The 27,303-nt window shown below is 37.2% G+C and overlaps 1 protein-coding gene across 1 annotated transcript in view; it reads left to right on the top strand.

Moving 5' to 3' along the window:
* The first annotated feature begins 13,095 nt into the window (after positions 1-13,095).
* Smp_083740 (putative centrin) overlaps positions 13,096-27,303 on the top strand; it is a 23,654-nt gene continuing 9,446 nt past the window's right edge. Inside the window, exons 1-4 of the mRNA XM_018794295.1 lie at positions 13,096-13,161; positions 15,146-15,273; positions 15,307-15,424; positions 16,983-17,097. Of these exons, the coding sequence (XP_018648722.1) occupies positions 13,152-13,161; positions 15,146-15,273; positions 15,307-15,424; positions 16,983-17,097 (371 nt within the window). The 5' untranslated portion in view covers positions 13,096-13,151. The remainder of the gene's footprint in view (positions 13,162-15,145; positions 15,274-15,306; positions 15,425-16,982; positions 17,098-27,303) is intronic.

Genomic DNA, 27,303 nt, shown 5'->3' with positions numbered 1-27,303 from the left:
AACAAGTTTAACTTCTTTACTAAAAGAGAAAATATGAATAAAATTTTGAGGAAATAAATCTCTACCTTACTTAATCAGTCATTTATGTCAAAATTAAGGTGAATATATTAAAGTCTGATCTTAAATTATTTCTTTATCTAAATAAAAATGTCCCTATTCACCAAATCAACTAGAAAATATAAGTTTAAATGACAAACAAATTTTACTTTTGGCTTATGTGTGACGATCACAAACATAACATGAATATTACTGCAAATTAAAGTGAAAAGATGGTTAAAACTTATATCATGACATCTGAAGATAAGAAAAACACTGGTTCACAACAATATCAATAAATGCAACATAATTTACAAAACTACTTCATAACCATACTATTTATGATAAAAATTAACCTTTTTCAGTAGTGATCATAAGTTCTTAAAATAGTCTTTACCAACAAAAATAAGGGTTTTATTAAATTGACAAAATTTAGATAAGTATCGTGTTTTATATTCCAAATCATAATTGTCTTGACAATGTCAAGTCTATTCTCTGTACACCGTAGTATGTTTTAAAGACAGACCAACTAAATTTCATAAGAAAAAAGTGGTAATCAAATGCTATGGAATGAAATATATCGTAAGCTTTCCCATAAATTACGCACAATATTTTCAGTACATTCATGTTGCAAAATATTTCCATAATAATACATTAATTTTTAGTTAAAGTATGAACCAACCTCCTCAAACTATGAACTAATTTCTCAAATACATTTTCCCATACATGGAATTTTATAACACGTATATCTGCTATAATGTCTGAAAGAATGCGAATGCGTTGATCAGTTACGTCAGCAGCTTTGAATCTAAAATTAAAATCGATGTTTATATCTCTTAGTAATATCAGAAATTGAAATTAAATTGTATAAATGCTTTGTCTGGAAAACATTTACGAACACATCAATGGAAATAATGAAAATTAATCATCCGTCGACTCAGAGGTATGATGGAATCACTTAGTAAACGACTTGAATCTTGCCATAAATACTTTATGGGAAGTGAAGTCGTCACTCTAAATTTGGTTATTTCTCAGTTTACTATCAGCTCCTTCAGTCAGTTTTAATTAAAACATTTCACAGGAAATGTTAATCAGTGCTCTTGGCCTTTTACCACCATTATTACAAACTTCACGAACGAGAAAAATTACATGTACAACAGGTAACCTAATGTACGACTACTCTAATCATCATATACCAAAAGCTAAAGCCACTGAAACACATAAACAGCTCCTAAATATTCTAAGGCAAACAGCGAAACATCGAAATTTCACTGATATAATCGTTTGCACTAATATTTTTCTCAACCAAAACATTGGAAATAATTTTTCCTCAAAATTTATTTGTAAAATCTCTTTAATATAGGAACTATTTCCTTCACACGTTGACATTAATTAGAAAGGTACTGAAAACTAGTGAACGATCGATGGATATCCTCTATTAACTCGATCCCCTTTCTCTATCCTCACCCACGATACTGCATAAGATTTATTCCAAAGCCTTTACAACTTCAGGTGTGTATAGCCATCCATTTAGAACCACATGGTTAGAATTTACCTTGATTCGAACCAAATGTCGTTGGTTACTAAATGCTTCAATTCGCCTTTTGCTACCGATTTCTAAAGGGAGTTTAGGTGATTTAATCAGAGTCTAGTCGGTAGTGGAAACTATTATATTTTACACACCATTAACGATTAACTTGCCGAATCTTGTCCAGTTTTATCACACCATGGACAAGGGGTTTTTTCCTTGTCAAACATTTAATTAGAATATTCTGAAACACTTTATATATATATATATATATTTAAAATTCAAGGACACGGTCCGAGTGCAAGGACACGGTCCGAGTGCAAAAGGGTAAAACTTACTACAAAATAGTTTTATTCATTGTTCTGCTCGTTCAGATCGCGTAGGGCTTCTTCATCTTTTTCCAGTGTGCTTACTCTTTGTTGCCCTGCAATAGAAAAACAAACTCCCATTAGAAACGTCGCATGGAATGATTATTATTACCATTACAAGATTCATGAATAGTTTGACTGTCAATTATAATTTATAAACAACTACTAACACCCATGTTCATCCTCATATAACCAATAAAGGGGAGATGAAGCGGAACTTTCCCTTTCTGTCGCTCTGTTTTTCAAATGTCGCTAAATTGCCGGTTTTTACCCTAAATACCCGCTACATTGTTTACTTTTCTACTACATACACACCGACGTAATTAAACGCCCACTTTTAAAACGCTTCTGTATTTACTCCAACCGCCTCCTGTGTTCGCCTTCATTCCTACAACACAGCACACGAATAATGTAATGTGCGTAAAATATGGTATAAGTTCCAAATTTTTATTGACAACAGAAAGCTTATTATTGTACAACGGTATGAGCAGTTGGCAGATGGTAGAGCATCAATGTTCCTGATGTAATTGCAATTGTTACGGACCAGGCATTTCACGTATTGTTTCTTTCCATCAGGCCTGTTGGACTAAGGAGACTCAAATAATTCTTGTGAATTCTAAAATGTAATGAAGAAAAACGTTACTATATCTAGGAAACTTGTTTTGCACAACAAGGTACTTGAAGCTGAACTTACGGTTATATCCTTGAACACGGAAGACTCTACCTGTAGATAACGGGAAAACAATAATCACTTTAAAGCCGTACATGCGTGTTCTTTATTCCGTCGATGACGCTTCTGTACTTTGTCTCTCATGTCGTGGAAATAACTTTGCGTAGCCATGTCATATAGTTTCGCAAGGTCTTTCTCGTTGACAGATGACGACAGGAATCGATTAGTAAGTGCACCTGAAGTTTAAAAACCTTATTTATCTTACTTCGTACGCAGCCATAAAACCGGCACTTCTGAATCGCTCGTTTTGATGAAGCACCAAGTTGCGTACAATCAATGGCGACTTCAGGTTTCATGATGTAGAACAGAAGATATCGCATGGAGGTTTTAGGATCATCATCCATTAAACGCGTCAACATGGCCATCTGTGATAGGAATGAAGGATAAAAATCATGTTGTGTGCTTACAAATCTGTCCCTTATGTACAGGCGAAAAAGCGACATTTCCCCTTTATTTACGCTTTCGTCCGCTTTATTTCCCCTTTTTTCGCTTTTATTTCCACTTTATTGGTTGTTTGGGTCACTACTATAATAAGGGAGGTAAGTCTGTGGAGATATGACCGACAAGCTTATTTTGTAAATAGTTTTTAATATTATTTGTATTTGTTTTGTCAATTTTTCACTGTATGTACATTCATCATTAAATGACTGTACATGTTGTTTTATTCAATGACCTTGAAGACACTTTCCGTTGTGATTCCAACATAGCGTGACATCTTCTTTCTGGCTAACAAATACATTAATACTCACACATCCCTCGTTCTGTTTTCATTCGAGATTGAGTTAACTTAGTTCTAAAACAAATATTATTTACATTCATAGACTGAGAAAGTAAATACATCATATCTTACTTTGGATTACAATACTGGGGAGATCATCGATACGTTTGGAATTACTAAGCATCTATAATTGTGGATTTATTGTACCAGATCAAAGCCGAACACGCATCATTTCGGGTGAACTTAAGTAAAGTCCCATTATTTATTGTATTTGTAACATTTAACTTGTATATATTAATATTACTATTGGTTGTTATTAACTTTGTTGATATCTTTTGCTTTTATATATTGTCTGGTCCACCACAAGTCATATGTAAATTATTTTACAGCTTGTTTTTGCTTGAAACTATAATTTCGGTCTATTTTTGACTTGATAAATGATGAATTTCACTTGCCTGAGTTTGCATTGTTACAAATTACCAAGTTAGGCTGACTACACATTCATCCAGGTTGTCAGCTCCACATACGTCAGGCAACCAATAGACTGCAACAAACACCATGTAACACGCATAAATATTACAAAACTTAACATGTGACGAAAAAATACTGCGATTGGCCGATAAAAAACGACGTTAGAAATCCGCGACAACATGTAACACATAAGCGAGAATCAATGACATGACTTTTCGACCGTGTCCTTTTCCATTCCTCGTGTAGCACGTTGTATTTCGACGTTCACTCGGGAGCAGGAGCGACCTGAAACAGCAACACAACAGTCAGGACAGACAAGTGCGTCTGAAGTGAGAACACGGTGTGATGGTGCAGCAGATATATTTGAAATTGAAATACGCGGTTTTTAATACAAAAGGGGAAAGTTATTACAAAATAGTTTTACTCGTTATTCTGCAGGTTCAGACGACGTAGGGCTTGTTCTTCTTCTTCCAGTGCATTCACTCTTTGTTGTCCTGCAATGAGAAATACAAACACACATTATTAATGTTGCATGTAATGATTTTTATTACCGTTACACTCGCATATGTTAAACCTTGCGCTATTTGAAAGCGAAACAAAATAAAATAAGTTAATGCAATCTAAAGCTTATAACAAATGTCGGAAATTTATTTGGCTTAAATTAGCAGGACAGTTTGCTAATTATGAAAAGTAAAATTTTCCTCTCGTCTTTTTGTCTAAACGTTTAATGACAACTCCAGTTCAAGTGAAATCAATCCCCAATCAACAGAAACCTTTCAAGAACAGCTGGATATTTGCTGAAAAACAAACTGCAAGAAATAACAAAAGATGGTAGATTTATTACCTGGAATAATGAAGACTGGAACCTCATTTCACAAACAGCAAATGAATAACAAAAGTTTTTCAGTCTACAAGGACAGAATGGTCGTTTCAACTTAACCTTTCATGACAAGTGATGCTACAGTGTTTCAAGAAAAGCGTATACTGATGGTACTATTATTACGTGTTCTGATAGGATGTCGAAGCCTGAAACCGAACAAAAATGGCCGCTCAGTACATTCCTGGAGGTCTATGACCTGATTAGTTCGTCAGACCACATATTTTTAAACCTTGCTAGAATGAAAACTCATACTAAAGTTTGATATCTTTAAAATGCTTGAAAGTAAGATTTTTCACACTCTCCGCTCGTTGAAGTTTGTCTGTGATTATTTGTCGTGACCCTTTATTATTCTTACAAATGTATTTCAGTCCCAAAACATAATAACCTTCATTTAAGAGGAAGATATTTAGTAATGATTTGTGATCACCATAACCCTTTTTCTGCTCCAGTATGTACATATTTTGAGGTTCACAACCTTCATAGGGAAATGAGACCTCGAACCCCATAAAATTAATACCCAGAATCACATGCTCTTGTTTCTTTTTCATCCACAAGCAAATGCCTTGACATTCTCTGCTATATCCATCCTGAATTTATAATAGTGAACAAGCTCTTGCCACAGAAACCCACCACAACCCTTTTTAAAGTCTTTCTTACATCTATACAACGACGAGTAAATGTGGGTTTCACAACATGTGAGTCCTCGTTTCTAGTACAAAAGGATTATGTATAGTCTAACAGTTATACATTTTGACAAGTTAAAGCTATTGAACTTTGTTTGGTTTGTCTTTAGGATTTTCTGCTTCGCTTTTTTGGTGTCAGATTTATTTCGCCCTCCTTTATATTTCGTCCACATATTTGTTATATACAATTAAATGTCAGACTCGACTCAGAGTAGATACTAGGAATGTGAGCACAACTCATTACCTGTGGTGTTAAGCACTGTTATGATTATGGACGCCAGATCCTACGAATTTGATCGCAGTGACTCCGAGTCGTTGTTTGCACAATAAGGGCATTATTTCATGAGTCATAATATTAAATCTGAAGGAATTCGCTACCAAGATCTATGTTAAGTTTTTTCTTTTTTGAATTACCCTTGCTGTTGTGGTGCTTTCATTTTATGGTTCTCGTCTGATTGCATAGGTGTAAATCAGTTATGCACTTAGTATAAAACCAAATATAACCCTCATACACCAAAGTTGAAAGTCCTGGGAGAGGTGATTTAGGTTCCACTTAACCCAACTACTATTTTGATACTGTTTTTGTTATTTTTAAGAACTGCAAAAAACTGTAGGTAAAACAAATTTGTTTCCCCTTCTTTTTTAAATATATAAAAGAATTTGATGGACAAAAATATCAGTGCATATATCGTTACATTTTAGGACGAAGCCAAAATTGTAGGTATCCCTGTCTGAATTATAAATTGTACGCATCTTACCTTTTTGTTACGTGTAAAGCATTATCTCTGTAATCTGTCGGGTCGCGATTGACTATGATCACCACTACAATAAGATTGCATGCTAGATATCGACTTGCATCCCTCGGTAGACCAAAAACCAGAGGTTTGTTAGTGGTCCAGAGTCTCGAAAGTGAACCTGGGTGCTGACCTGGTGCTTCGAAAACTACAGCACCTAAGAAAAGACAATTCTCCTGGTCCAGATATGGTTCAGTCTACTATACTGAGGGAAGCAGCTTCAATCCTCGCAACACCGCTTAGCGTGATGTTCTCACACTCGCTAAGTCAAGGCGAACCACCGGAAACTTAGAAACTGACTCACATCATACCAGTTTTCAAAGGAGGTTGACACAACGAACCTCCAAGCTACCGACCGGTGGCCCTTCTCTCTATACCCTAAAAAATTATGGAGCCCCTGATATGCGATGGTATACATGACTACTTCTTATCCTTTAAGTTCTTTTGATAGGGTCCACCAAGTATGTCTTGTCAATAAGCTTAAAAGATTGGGTACCAAACCATTTCTAATTGACCGGCTCACTTCATATATAAAACGACATTTCAAGGTCAGGGCTAAATTCATTTTCTTTCAGACCATGGAATGTCCTAGTGGGATCCTCCAGAGTTCAGCACTAAAACCCCTTCTTTTCTTGTTTAATATAAACGATCTCCAACAACAGGTGCCGTGAGATTTGTTAATTTTTGCTGATGATGTGGAACTTTGGAAAGAGATACGCAACCAAGAGGACAAACTGTGTAAATTAGTCCATCTGTGACATGTTGCAGACTGCAGTTACAACTTGGGCAACTCCTCTCTAGAAGTATCCGAAGTCGAAAAAGATTTAGGAGTGTTGGTAACCTACGACTTGAAGTCTTACGCTGACCGTGACAAAAATACCTTCTGAGCAAACTTTGCACTGGTAACATCGAAGCGCAATTTTGGCCAGTTTGATGGAAGAACTTACCACATGATCTTCAACAGTTTTATTCGTACTCATTCACAGTACATAGTATTACATAGTATTTCCCCCATCACTATAAAAGGATAAGGACACTCTGGAACGTATCCAGTTCGAGGACTCAAATTCAAGCCTTATGAAGAGCGCCTTCAACCATTTAACCTTTATCTGTTAGAGTATAGGCATATTAAAGGCGATGTTATGGCTTACAGTATCTTTAACACTCCTGGTCACCCCCTTAAACATCTACTTAAGCTTAGTCACAATACTAATGAAGATACGACTAGTATTCTAATTAGACAATTAGCTACCAGTAACACCTATATTCGAAGCTTTTTCCCGACCAATGGAAATCAGAAGTCAGACGAGAAGAAGTAGGAAAGATATATTTGATACGTTATCAATATATCGAGAGACGTTTATTCTAAGCTGGCTAGTGAACGTAGGAGCAGTGTCCCACGCTGAGTCGAAACGTGATCTGGTACGGATGCATGACCGAAAGCCTTCAGTTAAACAAGTCCACTTAAACAACGTGGTCAGCATCCAATGTCGAACACTTAATGAGCTATTGATTTTGGGGAATTACTTACAGCTACAGATCACTCCCCCCCTAGTGAGGTAGTGATGCCCCTAAGACATGACCAGCCAGAAGTTTAAACCCAACGAGTTTGTCGTTGGTAAACACTCTTCTGATAGCTTGCTTCGTTTAGCAGCGTCTGGTCGTCTTTCCTTACACTATGGGACCATAATGTACAACATAGCAATAAGGAAATAAAGTACAATGAAAATTTCGGTTCCTTGTGAAACTTCGTCGTTCTTTTCCAGCCGTCCTGGAAAAGAAGAAAAATAGAACGTGTGAGTGCATGTCGAAAATACACTCGTACTTGCGTAAGGACACAAGATGAGCGGAAAAAAATAAATAAATAAACTAATACACTTGCGACAGCGTAAAAGCGATTCGAAAAAAATTGGTTTTTTTATATGAGAAAAAAATATGTATATACGCTCATAAGTAAAAAAATTGGTTTTTTTTGAAACAAATATGTAAAAATAAGTATATTGAAAATAAATTGTTTTTTTTATAAAAAAATAATGCAAAGGGAATTCGAGATAAGGTTTGTGTCCTACGTACAATAGTCGTTTAGATGTTCTGGAGATCTTACTCGTCTTCCAGAACGCGTTGTTTTAGGTTTATTTTCCGATGTTGACGAAGTATCAAGGTGTGTGTCGTTTGTCGTGTGAGGTATTACAGGTGTAGTAGCTGTGTTGTTTGCTTATACCGAAGGAAAATCGACGTAGATAGGGTTTCCTTCTAAGTACGCTGCTTTTAAGCGATAGATACTGATGCTATCGTTTGTGCCGTTCTTATCGACCACATAGTACTTAAGTTCGCGTTGAAGAACTTTGAAGGGTCCTTCGTATGCTGATTCGAGAGGTCGTCGATGTGAGTTTTGACGAACGAAGACGTGTGTACTATGTCGTAAGTCAGGTTGAACGAAAACATCAGTTGATTGAGGTCGAGTGTCAGCAGGTTTAACTGAACGCATAGCGTTTGTAAGCCTGCTCGTGTAACAGCTTAGATCCATGTTCAATGAAGAAGACGAAGGATCTACGAATTCCCCTGGGAGTCGGAGTGCCGTTCCATAAACGAGTTGAAATGCAGTGTATCCAATGTCAGCTTTCACTGCATTGCGGATAACTAGCAAGACGAGTGGAAGAGCGTCCGTCCACTGTGAAACGTTGGTAGCTGATAGAGAAGCTTTAAGTTGTCTATGAAAACGTTCTACCAACCCGTTTGCTTGTGGGTGGTAGGCGGTCGTTCGGAAGCGAGTGATTCCTAATAGTGAGGTCAGACAACGGAAAAGTCCAGATTCCAACTGGTGTCCGCGGTCTGTAGTGATGGTTGAAGGGCAGCCAAAGTTTGCTACCCATCGTTCGACGAAAGCGCGAGCCACTGTTTCAACAGTAATGTCCTTAATAGGTACTGCTTCTGGCCATCGAGTGAAACGGTCTACGCATGTTAAGAGATATGAGAAACCGTTTGAATCGGGTAAGGGTCCTACCAAATCTAGATGAACGTTGTCGAAACGGGCGTCAAGGGTTTTGAAAGAGCCTAAGAGACATTTGTTGTGTCTTATGACCTTAGGTTTCTGGCAGCTTACACAGGAGCATGCCCACTTCCTCACATCTTTATTCATGCCAGGCCAGCAAAACCGTTCGGCTATAAGCTTGATGGATGCACGAACACTTGGATGAGAAAGATTGTGTAACGTATTGAAGACGTTGCGTCGGTAATGTTTTGGTACTATTGGACGATCCCTACCTGTAGATGTGTCGCAAAGTAAGGTTTCCTTACCTGTTCCCACCTGGTTGATGCGTAGTTTAGGAGTTGTTGAGGATAACTCGTGCTGAAGATCAATGTCCTCTTTTTGAAGCTGAGCGAATTTAAGAAGGTCGATTCCCTGGAAACTGTTCAAGGAACTTATTCGAGACAAAGCGTCTGCGACTACATTGTTTGCTCCAGAAATGTGTTGTATATCTGAAGTAAACTGCGAAATGTAGTCCAGTTGTCGAGACTCTCGCGGTGAGTAATTATCTGAAGATGAACTTAAAGAGAAGGTATGAGGTTTGTGATCGGTAAAAAGCGTGAATTCTCTTCCTTCGACGGAATGTTGGAAATGTCGTACAGCACAATACATAGCCAGGAGTTCCCTACCGAAAGTGCTGTACCTAGATTCCGCGTCCAGCAACCGTCTCGAGAAAAATGCTAAAGGTTGTCAAGAGTTGTTGACCCATTGTTGTAAGACTCCTCCGATTGCTGAGTCGGATGCGTCTACGGCGATAATAATGGGCGCTTGAGTGTCCTGATGCGCAAGCAGGGTTGCCTTAGCGATATGTTCCTTAACTGTGGGGAATGCTTTTCGAGTGGTGTCGTCTAAACTAATTGGTTTTGCATTTCCACGAAGTTGGTAGGTTAACGGTTTCATAAGAGATGCTCAATTTGGCATGAACCGTCTGTAGAAACTTACGAGGCCATTAAAAGTTCGCAACTGCTTGATCGTGGTCGGTTCTGGGTAATCCAGAATGGCTGCCACTTTGCTTCTAAGGGGTCGGATGCCTTGAGCATCAATGGTGTGTCCTAAGAAGTCTATAGAGGTTGTTCCGATTTGGCATTTCTGAATGTTGACAGTAATGCCATGCCTTTGAAGTCGATCGAAAACAATGTCCAGATGCTGGAGATGTGATATTCTGTCCGGACTTGCTATGAGGCAGTCATCAACATACGCATGTACGAAGGTCAGACCTCGGAAGACGTCGTCTATAAACCTTTGGAAGGTTTGAGCCCCATTCTTAGGCCGAAAGGCATTCGTAAGAATTCGTAAAGGCCGAAAGGAGTGATGAAGACGGTTCTTGGAATGTCGTCGGTTGCCATAGGTATTTGGTTGTAAGCCTTAACTAAGTCGATTTTCGAAAAGACAGTTGTACCTTTCAAGGTAGCTGTCAAATCGTGAATGTGAGGCAACGGGTAACGATCGGGAATAGTATTAGCATTCAGGTGCCGATAATTACCAGTTGGACGCGAATCATTGCTGTCCTTTTTAGGGACCATGTGCAATGGAGATGAACATGGACTATTTGATGGTCGAATTATTCCTAAGTCTATCGTATGGTCGAATTCATTTTTAGCCGACCTAAGTTTTTCAGGAGCCAGTCGTCGTGCTTTGGATAATACAGGTGGTCCTGTAGTCGAGATGTGATGTGTAACATTGCTGGTCATACACGGCAATTTCGGTTGCGGTTGATATATCCCGTAGTATTTCTCGAGTAATGGTTAATATAGGGGGTCTATGGCGTGCTTAATTGTGACTGGGGATAATCTGCAACCAGAAAAAGGAGTTACGCAAACGGATAACCTAGTGTTTCCGTCTATAAACTTTCGTTTGCGTGTGTCGATGAGTAGATTGTGGTATTGTAACAAGTCTATACCAATGATTGGCATAGAGACATCTGCAACAACGAAAATCCAGTGAATGGGTTTGTGTAAACCCACGTTTATGTAAACGTAACTTTTACCATACGTAGCAATCGGCTTTCCGTATGCTGCCTGTAAACTTAAAACAGACTCGTGAAGTCTGTCGCTAGAGTTTGCGGGAAGAACGCTAACTTCTGCGCCGGTGTCGACGAGGTAGCGAACTTTCGTTGTCACATCCGTGACTTATAACAGACGGCTGTGTTTGCCGGCTACGGTTGCCGTTAACGCGTGCCGGCTTGGAAGTTTCCCAAAGTCTTATTCGTGTCGTTGGATTTGGAGTTCGGATAATTGCATGGTTTCCTGCAATTTCTGGAAGACTTACCATACTGGTTATGATACCAGCACCAGTCGGGCTTGTCTGTCTCTCGTGGTCGAGAGACAGGTCGCTTACGTGAAACACTTCTTCGCGAGTTTCTTGACCGACTACGATCATTGCGAAATCAAAGGTAGCGTGTGAGAGTATGACATAATTCAGAGATGTCATTCGGGGTCGTTTGAGGTTTTTCTTTGACTGAAAAGACCTCAGCGTTAGTAGACTTCGTTATTTCTAATATTCGATCGACAGATGTGGCTAGTTCGTCTACGACGTTGTTTTGGAACGAGACTAGAATTGCCTGCACCTGTTTTGGGAGTTTGGATAAGAAAAGTTCTTTGAACAGGCCTTCGTCGAAGGTTCTTTGACCTATCACTTCTCTCATCCTAAGCAACATATCTGTAGCAGAACTATGTTTCAGGTCGATATTGTTAAGGAGTTGGTTTAACCGTTGTCGGTCGGTTAGGTCTTCACGTTTTAGAATCGATCGTTTTAGACTTTCGTAAGGTTCCGAAACATCACTAGTAAACACACTAGGTGTTACATACCTGTTGAATTCGCGCGGTAACGCCTCAACTACCGCGAGGAATCGTGAGCGTGAGTCTGTAATGCCGTGGCCGTTAAAGTCGGCTTCTGCGTAGCAGAACCAGGACTCGATATTATCAGGCCAGAAGGGAGTTAATTGAATTGATGACGGGAGAGAAGTCCTTAACTTAAATACTTTAGGTGACAGTTCCGTCATAGTAATATAAATAACGAAAAATATTTATTTAAAATATATCCGGAGAAACTCGAGAAAAAAAAGTATATAACAATATATAAAAATCAAATAAAGAATAAAAAGGAATAATAATATCCCAAAAAGGAACAGACTTACAGTTTGTGCGCTTGGTGTACCAGATTACGTTGGGCTCACCACTGAAGATACGACTAGTATTCTAATTAGACAATTAGCTACCAGTAACACCTATATTCGAAGCTTTTTCCCGACCAATGGAAATCAGAAGTCAGACGAGAAGAAGTAGGAAAGATATATTTGATACGTTATCAATATATCGAGAGACGTTTATTCTAAGCTGGCTAGTGAACGTAGGAGCAGTGTCCCACGCTGAGTCGAAACGTGATCTGGTACGGATGCATGACCGAAAGCCTTCAGTTAAACAAGTCCACTTAAACAACGTGGTCAGCATCCAATGTCGAACACTTAATGAGCTATTGATTTTGGGGAATTATTTACAGCTACACTAACCTAAGGGGTTACACCCAGAAACTGGAGACCCGACATAGCAGAACGGACTGTAGACACAACTTCTACTCCTTAAGAGTTGCCAAATGCTGGAATTCGATGCTCACTGAGCTAGTCCAAGCGACTTCTCAGGAGTCCTTTAAGAGGAAACTTGACCTATTCTTAAGGATTAGGGATAACATCTTTTTATGATTTGTCAATTTCTTTTTTTCCCCATTATCGGTAATATACCTAGGTTCCTGACTGAAGGTATTGGTGATTAACTGCTACTAGTCACGGAAGTCCGTTAAGCGATAGCTTCTCCTATTCCGTCCACAACCATTTGAACCATTTGAACTATTTGACTGTAACCTTGAAATTGGAGATTGACAAGAGTTGGGGTACTTTCGAAGTCATAGATTATCTTAGTGATGGACTCAGGTTCGTCCTAAGATTATTTGACATGGCAGGATTCGTTTAAAATAGTGCCACCTATTTCGTTTTGTGTGAGATTGCTATTGCCAAGTTTTATAACTAGGGATAGCGTTAGATACAACTGATAGCATTTTACCAAATAGTTCAAACGTGGATTGGTTGCTGTGATGTAATGCTGTTGATGTTATTCCATATGAATGAGAGAGAAAATATCAAAGGTTTCTTCTTTTAAACCTTGGTGATATACACTCAGAGTAGTTCCTGGTAAGATGTTTCGTGGTATGCTCAACCAGCTGCAAACCTTGATCGTTGGTTTTGGCTGTGTCTCAGTCCCCTGACACCTCCAAATCCCAATTAATCAAATTTGAGCCAAAACAAACTTGTTTTATTTGCAAATATTAAAGTCACCGCTGTCGACTCCTGACTTTGAATTAATAGGTATCGAGTTCAAAGCCTCCACCATCTACTTACGTTTGAGGATCCTCTCAATATTATCAATGTCATAATGTAGGTCAGAATAGAGCTTATGAGTACCATTCTTAAACAAGTTACATTATTGTCAATCCTGAAACTTGGTTACAGGAGAAAAATGTTTACATGTATGTTTTTACTCCTTGAGACCTCATTCTACTACAGGACTCCGCTTCCTGTCAGTAGGAGTTATAATCTCTTCACATCCTGCTTTTTCGTATTGATTGTCAATGGCTTATAGACTTGACACATCCATGGATTGTCATTTCTTCATAAAAAACAGGACATTTTTGTTTACATATAGCGTTAGTCTTGATAAATGCTTCTTATTCGAACATATCATCAGTTAAAATCACAGTTGGTACTCCCTAAATCGAGGGTAAGTCGTGGAGATAACAGAGTTATTAGGAGGTGTAGGAAGGATTTGAAAGTGACCAACTTGGTCTCGTGTGCAGTTATGGGTCCCTCGAGAAATCGAGGGTAAACCTGTAACATTACCAATGACACGAAGTATATTTGATGCTGGGTTCGTTGTTGATTATGTTGGACTGCACTTTCACCTATTCATTCGTTTGTTCGTTTGATTTTTATATTTCCAGTTATAACCAAAGGACAAAATGTAAATTGATGTGCTGGTGTCTGGACCCAAAAAGCTTCGTAAATAAACATTTCTCAATGAAAAAAATAAATACAATTCGGGGAAGAAAATTTTCTTCCCGATGTCATTTACTAGAGCTAAACAATAGTATTAATAATAATTTCACGCCTGGTGGTCTGTAATATAATAGTGAATCGTCGCGTTATTTGCAAAAGCACTTGAGATAAGTCGGAAGTATTTGAAAGTTGCGTGATATTTGGAGGACGATAAAAATAAAAGTAGTATGCAGAAGGGAGACAAAAGAGAATCGTCCATTTGACGAATACGAAGAAGATAAAGAAGCATTAAAGACGTCAAAAAGACTTGAAAAATCAGAAAGCTATGTAAGGACCATGGCAAATTACCAACAAACACCTTAGTTATTAATTTCATATACTCTGAGTATTATCGGATCCGTCATTTTGGGTTTTAATCCATCCATCTTTGGCAGAACATTTTGTTGAATATGCAATACCATTGTACTAATAATATATCCAGAAAATAAGCATCATATTGTACTGGTTTTAAAGTATTGGTATAAAATGTGTTAGTAATAAACAATGTTTAATATAATTTAGGTCCTTTTTAAGGGGTTTTACGACTATTTTGAAGAAGTCCATATTTACCATAAATGTAAATTGGAGTACTCTGTTGAAATAAAAATGGTCCATTTCGGCTTCTCAGACTTTGCATATTCAAATGTCGAGTCAACTCGTAGTCCTTTCGGTTCATCAACACAGGCCATCCAGCTACCGGTTTATACATAGCTTTCATAAATTTTTTAGACTTTCATCAATGTTCCAATACACTAGAATTTACATTTGATTTGAGACAGTTACTTTGTTTTATCTGCGAGATTTATATCTATTGTTTCATTTACAGGAATTACAGATAATATTCGACGTCGGAAACGGAGAGAACTTACAGCAGGACAAAAGCAAGAAATTGTAGAGGCATTTGACCTTTTCGATACAGATAAAGATCAACAAATCAGTTATTATGAATTTAAGGTATCGTAATATGTATCATGATTTTCCCTACAGGTTGCACTTCGAGCGCTTGGATTTGAGTTGAAAAAACAAGAGGTACTAAAAACTTTGGAGGACTACAACATCAAAGAAGATTCTGGAAAACTACGGTTTGAAGATTTTAATGAAATAGGTAAGTATGATATTTGCTGAGTTATGTTGATTTATTCTTACTTACTTACTTACTTACGCCTGTTACCCCTCGTCAAGGAACATAGGCCGCTCACCAGCATTCTCCATTCAACTCTGTCCTGAGCCTTCCTTTCCAGTTCTTTCCAGTTAACATTCATCCTTTTCATATCGGCTTCTATTTCCCGGCGTAATGTGTTCTTTGGCCTTCCTCTTTTCCGCTTCCCTTCCGGATTCCAAGTTAGGGATTGAGTCGTGATGCACATTGGTGATTTCCTCAATGTATGTCCGATCCACTTCCAACGTCTTTTCCTAATTTCCTCTTCAGCTGGAAGCTGGTTTGTTCTCTCCCATAAAACGCTGTTGCTGATAGTATCCGGCCAATGGATGTTGAGTATTTTGCGTAGACAACTGTTTATAGATACTTGTACCTTCCTGATGATGGCCGTAGTAGTTCTCCACGTTTCAGCTCTACATTTCACTAAAGATAGTAAAACCATATGCTCAAATCCTTAATCATATATTTTCAGGAATCACTATTAATCCTTTATCTTTTGCCTAATATTCCTAAAGATGATGAGGTTGCTAACTTAATTCATAATCTTACGAACGGCTTAAGTGACGATCCACCCTTGTGTATTGGTCCATTTGTTTTTGTAATATATGATTATCATCTTAGACAAATCCGAATTTGTTCTTTTGATTTCACAGATAGTGAATGCAAACCAATAAGCCTTATTTGGAAATTAAGGAATCCCACCTATGACAACTTCCTACACCTTCCTCTCCAACCTTCCGGTGAAATTAGGAATTGTATAACTGTGTGTTTGAAGACAGCGGTCTTTAATGTAGTTGTTAGTCATCATCAGTAGTGTTTAAATGTAGCGTTAAACAAATTTAGCCTGAGATTTGAAACTTTCGTTAATTTGAAATGAAATAAATATGTATATACAATCACTCAGTGAGTAGATTTAATTTTTAAAGTTTTGTAACTCCGTATGAATAACTTCAAGTTAACAAAAGTCCGAATGTTAAAAAGAACATATTAGGTCACAAATTTCATTTCATGCAGTTGGTCCGCCTTACAAATCTAAACAAACCAAAAATGAAGATGTTTACATAGTACAATCGATTCATCATTTTTCGTTACTTTCTCCTCAGCTATTTGCAAGTTAGTATGTATAATCATTTATAATAATAATGTACTTGGAAATTAAGAAATAAATTATGCATCTGAAAAATAATCCGACCACCTGTAAGCACTCCATCAAGACTCTTTAATCTAAGCTACATTACCATTTTAAATTCCAAACACTTTCGTTGCTATGTCTATTACTATTTAGTTAGGAGGATTCCATTCATTTCTATTACTTCAACTCTCGGAATTCTAGTGGTTTTACATTGTGATTAAGTTTCTCTACTTATCAGTTTGGGAAGTAGAAGTTATTATTTTATCATTTCTATCTATGTCCCATCCTATTTATCTTTTTCCTTTCACATAGTTTGTATATATATATATATATATATATATATATATATATATATATATAATTATTTTTTAGTGACAGATATGATTTTAGACAGAGATCCTGTCACAGAGATGGTACGAGCCTTCAAACTGTTCGATGAAGATGATTCTGGAAAAATTACTTATCGCAATCTAAAAAAGATCTCCAAGTGAGTGTTATTAATCTAGTCTTTCACATGATTATTCACGTGTTGTTTATCTTGTATCCATTATACCTAATCACTTACTAATTGAAGCTTTGGAATATCATTAAGAATTTTTTACGCCTGTTACCCCTCATGGAGGAGCATAGGCCGTCCACCAGCGTTCTCCATCAAACTCTGTCCTGAGCAATCCTTCCCAGTTGTTATTCATCCTTTTGATGTCTGCTTCCAATTCCATGTGTAATATGTCCCTTGGTTTTCTTCCTTTTCTTTTCCCTTCAGGATTCTAAGTTAGTGTTTGCCTCGTGATGCAGTTTGATGATTTCCACAATGTATGTCGTATCCACCTCCAACGTCTTTTCCCAATTTCCTTTTCGTTGGAAGCTGGTTTGTTGTCTCCCATAGCAGGCTGTTGCTGGTGGTTTCTGGCCGATGAACATTCAGTATCTTATGTAGACAAATGTTTATAAACACTTATACCTTTTTGATGATGGTTGTAGTAATTCTCCAAGTTTCATCTCCTTACAGTAAAACTGTCTTGATATTCGCATTTAAGATTCTTACTTTGATATTGATTGACAGTTGTTTTAAGTTCCATGTGTTCTTTAACTGTAGGAATGTTGCCCTTGCTTTGCCGATCCTTGTCTTTACACCTGCATCAGATCCTCCTTGTTCACCGGTGATGCAGTCCAGGTACGTGAAAGTTTCCACCTGTTCCAGAGCTTCTCCATCAAGTGTGATCAGATTGGTGTTCTCTGTGTTACTACTAATATCAATTGATCTAAGACTTCAATAAAATGCAATCAAGAGATCGGATTCAAAGTAGACAAAATGGGATTGCATTATATTACTATAACATTTAATCATACAATAATTGTATTATTTATCTACAACACTGGATATTTATCACTGTCTTTTTAATAAATAAGTAGCTATAAAGGGTAGGTCATAAGGCAAACCATCCCTGCTTCATTCTAATCAGCTCTAACTTCCACGGAAATTCATTGGTTCAACTTTTCGTCAGCTTGATTTTGTAATTTTTCAATAATTTGACACCTACAAGTTTTAGTAACCCCAAATCTGACTCCAGGTAGATCGTTTTATGATCATTATTGAAATATACATGTCGCCAATCCTCGTATATAATCGTCGACCTAAATCGCGTTAGTGGATAATGGAATTCAATAAGTCTAATACGAGAATAAACTTCGAATAAGTGTATTTCATACAATCGTTGATCCAGACAAACAATCGAAAAAATGATGCGCGGTCGAAAAGGCGTGTGAGCCAACTCGATTTAACCAAGAGTTAATCGATATTTATAGTCAGACAAAAATAAGCTACAGACATGTGGTTGATAGGATAGGAAATGAACACAAATACGCTTACATAAAAACAGCCAAGGTTAATAAGCGAATAATCAACAAGGTCAAAACGTGACTTAAGAAGGAAGCTAGAATAAGCTATGTGGGCTTAACATAGCAACCAACACTACAAGGTAACTGTTACGTTGTTGCTTCAAAATATTGAAAAATAAATTTAAATCCAAGTCGTATAATTAGTTTCTATACATTAAGTTTCCTTACTAAACTTGTCTTAAGTTAGTAAAAATGGATTTAATTTTTGTTGATAAACCTTAGATGTTTAGACAGTATGTAATTAGTCGAATAATAATATTTTAGGTGAATCAACATACAAAGTCACAGTTTTATGCATCTAATTGAGTATATATCACAGTAAACATCTATCGATAACAAACTGATGCTTTATATGGTAGGTGGTCTCTGCTAAAATATTTGGAGTTTCCTATTTAGAACAAACAAGTGTAATTACCCTTCAAGCCGTCATTATAAATTGATAAAAGTCGTTAATGAATTCTATTGTTTTTTACTACTCGTAAGTAGTTAAAGTCAGTTCACTCGAATCTCTATGTCCATTTCCCCAATTTACTGATAATCAGTTACTTTAACATTTACTTTCTCTATAATTCACCTTTTGATATTGGTCTAAAAAGGTTGAATCATTTGTAAATATCATTTTTATTCCTTGTTAACTTTCAGCTAACCTCTTTAATCATGAGTTATTTTTTTAAATAGATCGAAATTTTTCATGTATTACCGTAAAATTGATTGTTTTCCATTACATATTACTTACTTATGCCTGTTACTCCTCGTCGAGGAGCATAGGCCGCTCACCAGCATTCTCCATCCCACTCTTTCCTGAGCTTTCCTTTCCAGTTCTTTCCAGTTAACATTCATCCTTTTCATATCGGCTTCTATTTTCCGGTGTGATGTGTTCTTTGGCCTTCCTCTTTTCCGCTTCCCTTCCGGATTCCAAGTTAGGGATTGAGTCGTGATGCACATTGGTGATTTCCTCAATGTATGTCCTATCCACCAATCCTAACAACTTTTCTTAATTTCCTCTTCAGCTGGAAGCTGGTTTGTCCTCTCCCATAAAACGCTGTTCCTGACAGTATCCGGCCAGTGAATGTTGAGTATCTCGCGTAAACAACTGTTTATGAATACTTGTACCTTCTTGACTATGGCTGTGGTAGTTCTCCACGTTTCAGCTCCGTACAGTAGGACTGTCTTGACGTTCGTATTGAAGATCCTGACTTTGAAATTAGTTGATAGTTGTTTTAAGTTTCATTTGTTGTTCAATTGTAGAAATGCTGTTGTTGCTTTGCCAATCCTCGCCTTTACATCTGCATCTGATTCTCATTATTTATCAACGATGCTTCCCAGGTACGTGAATGTTTCCACCTCTTCCAGAGTTTCGCCATCAAGTGTGATTGGGTTGGTATTCTCCGTGTTGTATCTGAGAATCTTGCTTTTTCCTTGGTATATGTTGAGGCCTATTGATGCAGAGGCTGCTGCTACATTTGCTGTCTTCGTCTGCAATTGTTCGTGTGTATGAGATAGGAGGGCTAGGTCATCTGAGAAGTCTAAATAATCTAATTGATTCTGAGATGTCCATTGTATTCCGTACTTTCCCTCAGATGTCGAGGTTCTCATAATCCATTGAATCACCATAAGAAAGAGGAAGGAGGAGAGTATACAGCCTTGTCTGACTCCGATCCTTACTGGAAATGCATCTGTCAGCTGTCCTCCATGTACGACTTTGCACTGTAGTTCATCGTATAAGTTTTAGATAATGCTGACAATCTTTTCAGGAACTCCACAGTGTCGAAGAAGTTTCCATAATGTTCTCCTGTCCACGCTGTCAATGAAGTTGAAGTATAGTGATGAGTTCCACTCAACTGATTGTTCAACGATGATCCGTAGTGTCGCAATCTGGTCTGTGCACGACCGATCCTAACGGAATCCAGCCTGTTGATCTCGAAGTTGGGCGTCTACCGCGTCTTTCATCCGATTCAGCAGCACTCTGTTGAAAACCTTTCCTGGTACTGACAACAAACTGATGCCTTTGTAGTTCTCACATTTGCTCAGATCTCCTTTCTTTGGTATCTTGATGAAATATCCTTCTTTCCAGTCCGTTGACACTTGTTCCTCTTCCCAAATCTTCTTGAATAGAAGGTGAAGCATTTTTGCAGTTACTTCAATGTCTGACTTCAGTGCTTCAGCTGGTATATTGTCAGGTCCTGCTGCTTTCCTATTCTTGATTTATCTGATGGCAATCTTGATTTCTTCGGTCGTTGGTAGAGTGACATCTATAGGATGGTTTGTGTGTGCTGCTTCGATGTTCGGTGGGTTCAATGGGGCTGGTCTATTCAGCAGTTCCTCAAAGTATTCTGCCCATCTTTTCCTCTGTTCTTGAATCTCCGTGATTGTCTTCTATTCTTTGTCCTTGACTGGTCTCTCTGGTTCACTATATCTCCCTGATAGTTTCTTCGTTGTATCATATAGTTGTCTCATATTCCCTTCTCTTGGAGCTTTTTCCGCCGCCGTTGCTAGTTCTCCCATGTATTTCTACTTGTCGGCCTTAGTGCTTTTCTTCACTTCCTTGTTTGCTTCTGCGTAGTCTGCTTGTGCTTTGACTTTCTCTGCTCGTGTTCGTCTGTTGTTAATTGCTAGTTTATTGTTCTTCCTTTCTTGAATCTTGTCCAGGGTTCCTATAGGGATCCATTCCTTATTATGATGCTTCTTGCGATCCAAAACCTCCTGACACGTTGAAGTTAGTGCTTCTTTTATCCCTTCCCAGTTGTCCTCCAAAGTAGTTTCTTGTTCTTTCAGTAGATCCTGTAAAGCTTGGAACATGTTGTTGAGAGTTATCTTGAATTCGTTGAACTTGTCGGTATCTCGAAGGAAGGCTGTATTGAACCTTTGTAGTGCTGTTTGTCCAGTTGTCCAGTGTTTCTTTAGCTTCAGTCTCATCTTGGCCACAACCAGGTGGTGATCTGAAGCATGTCAGCTCCTCTCCGGGTTCTCACATCTTCCATTGACCTTCAGAATCTCTTGTGGTTATAAATATGATCTATCTGGTTCTCTGTGTTGTAGTCCGGCGAGATCCATGTAGCTTTGTGTATGCGCTTGTGTGGGAATATTGTGCCGCCTATAACCAATTTGTTGAATGCACATAGATTTGCAAATCTCTCCCCATTTTCATTTCTCTCTCCTAGTCCATGTCGTCCAATTATATCTTCATATCCTGTGTTGTCCACTCCAACTTTAGCATTTAGATCTCCCATCAGGATGGTGAGGTCCTTTCGTGAGCACTTCGCTATAATTGATTGCAGCTTTTCATAGAACTGATCTTTATCATCGTCGTTGCTATCATTGGTGGGTGCATAACGTTGGATAACATTCATTGTGATCCCTTGCTTCTTTGTTCTGAATGATGCTTTTATTATCCTGGGTCCGTGAGATTCCCATCCTACAAGTGGATTTCGTGCTTCTCTGGACAGCATTAGAGCAACTCCCTGAGTGTGTGGAGCATTTTCCCCTTCGTGACCGGAGTACAGCAGCATCTCTCCTGTACCTAGCCTTTGTTGTCCAGCTTGTGCCCACAATTACCCTGGTACGGCCGAGAGTGGGGAGGAGCCGCCCTCTCTCGAAATGCTCTCATATGGCCACGCGTATATAGCCCCTGCCAGGGAAGTCCTACTCACTGCCTTCTCGTGGCGGGGTTGTTGTTTGCGAAATCGAGAAGACATTGTTATAACGTATGAGTGCCCGTTGTTATATCGATTTCTTGCGTGTGCCCTATTTGATATATGGACGTGCTGATTACCGCCAACGAGAAAAGAGCGAATTACCGATCGGCGCAATGATACATAAAAGCTTATGAGCAGTTTTGAGTACTACTCGGTCCTGCTATATGCCTAGCCCAGCCCGTTAAGTCCAGAACACAAATAACAGCCTCGGCAATATGAATCATTATTCACAAGCATACTGGGTTTATATACTAACCAAACAGACCACATTATACCAAAAAATAGAAAAATAACATTTGTACAATAATTGGCCAATGTGGCTGTGGATAGGGGGAAAGTAATCAATAATAATAGTTCAAAGGTCAAAATAAAGGTTATGATAAGAGGAACACGAATACGATTAGGTCAGTTATTTAACAACTATACAATAGGAAATAGGCATATTACATTTGTCCATAAATAGACCTCAGATTTACCATTCATAATTCACCAGGGGTTATAACAAACATCATTTAAATATAGTCCAATCATGTGTTAAAACTGCTAATTCATTAGCCAAGTATTTTATTTACAACTATTCGTTCTCTTGAAGAGAGCACGAACAGATGATATATATTGATTCCTTTTACTCCACAATGTTTTTGGTAGCTGATGAAAATTTTACGAAATGGAACGAATTCATGTTATTCTGCTCAATTCTTTGCTCGTGCTCTCTTCAAGATAATAAAAGGGATTAAGTGTATGAAAATCCGATCTCGTGTTAGATGATACCCTCTCCATCAACTCCTGCTTTAACAATTAGGTTTTATTCTCAGATCTAAAATAAATATGGTCCGGATAGTTGAAATAAGTATTGCCCCTGCATTATTTATTTAATACACATAGATACTGATGTAACTGGGCACCAAAATAAACATGCGCCACACAAATAAGAAAAAAATGTTGAGAGATATAGGAGGGTGGTAGAGTATTATGAAAATCTAAGTAAGTAAAAATAGACGAATGAGAGCAGTATATAATGAAAGAAGCCTTCCATTAAAAAATATGACCAGGAAGAATTTCAATTAAGGGAGTTCCCTTCGTTTTTTATGAATAATGCAGGAAATTGCATCACTGACTTCTGTTATGAGCCATATCCGATAAAAACAAAACATTGAGTTGGACCGACGGATGACAGTTCTACACGAACGTTTTCCATGTCATGAAACCATATCATAAGGTAACCAAATCTTTGGTTTCACTGGCCCTTCTTAGCATCAGCAAATAATCCACGCTATGACATGACATTCGTACAGTATATCCAAGCCACCGAAGCCGGTTTTCCAAAATGGTGACGTTGATTGAATTTTCGTTACTGGCTTTGAATGCACATTTCCGAACCTGCATATCACTAACATGGTGTTGCTACTGAACGTCAGTGATCTTTTCAAGATAGAAATTATTGGACACATGGAGTCGCCTAACATCCTCTGCCGCATTGACAGAATGTCAGTGTAGCAGAACTTGGCTATTTACTTTTTTTGGACAACCTTAAGTTTCTATAAACATTTCAACTAATAGGTAAATATTACAAGTAATAGATTTTTTACAAACTTGGACACAATCGCAGGAATGAGCTCATACTCTGACAGTGCATTATAAATACAGACTTTTCTATTTATAGGACAACCTTCAATATCCCTATAAATAAATGATGTTAATATTTGCATCTTTTCACAACCTATAATGCATGAATTTCCTATGGATAAGAGGATGTACACCTTGAAAGTTATTGTTTGTTAATCTGTATAATATTTCGTATTTTATTTTAAAAGATAGTTTTCATCAAATATTAATTATCAATTTAAGAATTATTTAAAATCAGGAAATATTGCACTGTATATTTCATTCTAGTCTGAGACTACTCATTATTGTACACTTAAAACCTCATACGTTGTTGTAGTTCAGTAGTTTAACTAATATCAGATCATGATGAATATTATTTGCAATTTGAATCTTCATAAACCATGTTGTTTCTTTTTACTTTATTATCTTCCTATATCTAGCAAGTAAATTTACTTAGCCTAAATATTAACAATTTAATAGATCAGTTATAAATGTACTTATAATATTGTTAATATCTTAGTTAACATTACATATGGAACTATTTCACTAATCTATTTATTTTTTTATTATTATTATCCCTTCTTAAAATTCTTATGACTTACTGGCAATATCCTAGACCATTCGCACTGGTTTCACATATACCAAAAGAGACTGACCAATTGCAGTTCTAAGCATCAATGAGAACATTCAAACAAATAATACAAATAAATTATTAATGCTGTTTTTATGCAAAGATTGAGTTGATATTTTGACTGGAACTTTTAGGAAGTATTGTTATCTTGATATCACTCTTAGATTTTCCCCAACAAGAACATGAATAACAACAAGTTATTTAAATTCATTTTATATTGTTTATTTAAATCTTCCCATTGATGTTTAGAACTGCAATTGATCAATCTCTTATTGGTATATGTCCACCCAGTGCGAATAGCCTAAAGTCACCAGCATTGTAAGCAAAGAGGGATAGTGGCTAGCAATGGAGTCCGGGACTCACGTTTCGTCCTATTTGGAACTCGTCGGCTATATGTGCCCGCATCCCAGAGTTGGTGTTCACTTCAGGACTCGAACGCAGTACCTAAATCAATGGGGAGATTCAAATAAACAATACAAAATGAATCTAAACTTCACCCCATTGCATAAGCTAATGACTATCAGGACTCAGTAGCTTAGTGGATAACGCGATGGCGTTTGAAGCGAACTGTACTGGGTTCGAGTCCCGGAATGAACATCAATTCTGGAATGCAGGTACATCCAGATGACGGCTCCCAAACAGAACAAAACGTGCGTCCTGGATTCCATTGCTAGCCACCATCCAACAGGTTATTGAGTGTTATTCCGGTTTTCTAAATTTTCTATTAACAACTTTTCACAGGATTATGAGAAATTTTGATATGTTATGAGTGTAAACATTTTTTTAATTAAATAAGTACAAATATGTACTATTTTTAGTTTTTCATGGTTTTAAATTAAGAAATTACAAAATATACAGAAGTAAGTTCCTTCAATGACTTGACATAAGGTTCATATATTCATGTACCCAACTTGTCAGTAGTTCATTCTACTAACCAACACATTGTTCACCCGTTTTTCTTAAAAAAGGCCATTTAAAGTGACCACATTTCAGAAACGTTTAACAGTATGATCGTTAAAATGGAAATATTTTTCAAAAAGTACTGTTCTATTTATTTGCTACTTTTTTCTTATAAACCAAATAATTATCTTGTATAAAGGATTTCCATGGTGTTTCGTGTATCTAGAATCCGTTCTTTATATGCTCACTCTATTACTTGCCTACAATTGTAGGTTGAAAATTCTTTTTGTGATACATACGTTTGGAATCCTTATGAACTCCTTGGTTTGCATTAGTATTTAAGTGGATTTTAATTTTATGAGCATTCAACATTTTAGAATTTCACTTTAATTGCTTCAAACTATCATACTTCATAACTGCACAGCAGTGAAAAGACATGAAAATCGCATTGAAATGAATTTAAATGAGTAAAACAAATAGTTTGTTAAGTAATTTTCAGCATCTAGAAAAAAGTAATTGAACTCATGATCTCGATCCATTTTGAGCCATATTCTTCGTGGTCTCTAACCCTCGATTTTTGTCGTTTTCGGACCCCTCTCAAGAAGTTACCACCTTCTTTGTATGAATTGATTTAACACAAATGAGCCTCATAGATTACCTCCATTTCCTACTTTATCTATACTCTGTCCCAACCCACTCCGTTCATCTTACAACCAGAAAAGTAGGTAATGACTTAAAACAGGTAATATACAGCCTAACCTGTCCTTATGAATTTGTAACCTTATTGAGTAACTGACCTTTTTGTCCAAATTATTTGCTCCTTTATTTCGAAGCCGACCATTTAGTGGTCCATCACATACGGTTAATTCCGGAAGGATATTTGTCATAGAACACCTTTCTATCTACTCATATCCGCCATACCTCAGCAATATAATGGATTTTGATAGTGCTTTTTGTTGTCTAGATTAGCAAACCTCATGCAAATACTTTGTGTTTGTGATAAGACATTTCAAATAAACAAATTGACCAATACGTTAAAAAATTCTACCCACTATTTTTATCCTAACTTCAATTCCAGACAGGTGCGAAATGCATACCATGTATTCTCTGTTTTTATTCAACATGCTTCGAAGACACAATTTCTTCAATATTATGAAGGCCGTTTTTTTATTTTTTCACATTACCCAACAAAATATTCAATTTGCTGAAATAGTTATTAGAAATTCTTACGGTATCATCATTGTAGTCTATGTGACTGTAGATACTGATTAAGCTCAAGACAGAATTAACCCGTTTATAAATTTTTGGCGGTGTATTACTATATTTACTAAGGCATCTCTTCATATTTTTCCAATTTCTCAGTTACAGCAATGTCAAAAAAAGATCTTTTCGGTATACTTGCCTACCTATAATGATCATGAAATACTATATTTACTGATCAAACTTTCTCATTTACAAAGTTTATTACTAAGTTCATTACTAATTTATCCACTCCACTTGTGACAGGCAGAAGTCGAATTACACTTTATTCACTAAAAGTATACATTCTAAATCACCAGTTTATTTGCCTCTTCTCTACTATGATACAGAATTTGTAAGGAATTGGTTAATGTTAAAGAAATTTTTCGAATATCAAACTTTTTTAACAACACCCCTTGGACTAATGTTTTACTATTTTTACATTTATCCAGTCAAATAATGGTCTGTTTAAGTTCATTTAGTATTACTTGTTTGAATCTTCCCATCGATGTGTTAGGACTGCAACTGGTCAGTCTCTAATTGGCATATGTGCATACTGTGCGTATTGCCTCAATATAGCCTTAATTCACAAGCATGGTAAGCAGAGATGGATAGTGGCTAGCAGTGGAATCCAGGACGCGCGTTTCGTCCTATTTGGGACTCGTCAGGTGGATGTACCTGCATCTCAGAGTTGATGTTCACTCTGGGACTCGAACCCAGTACC

Source organism: Schistosoma mansoni, chromosome 1 (assembly GCF_000237925.1).
Source record: "Schistosoma mansoni strain Puerto Rico chromosome 1, complete genome".
NCBI lineage: Eukaryota > Metazoa > Platyhelminthes > Trematoda > Strigeidida > Schistosomatidae > Schistosoma > Schistosoma mansoni.
The sequence above is the reverse complement of the archived record's forward strand: the minus strand, read 5'-3'. Positions and strand labels throughout refer to the sequence as shown.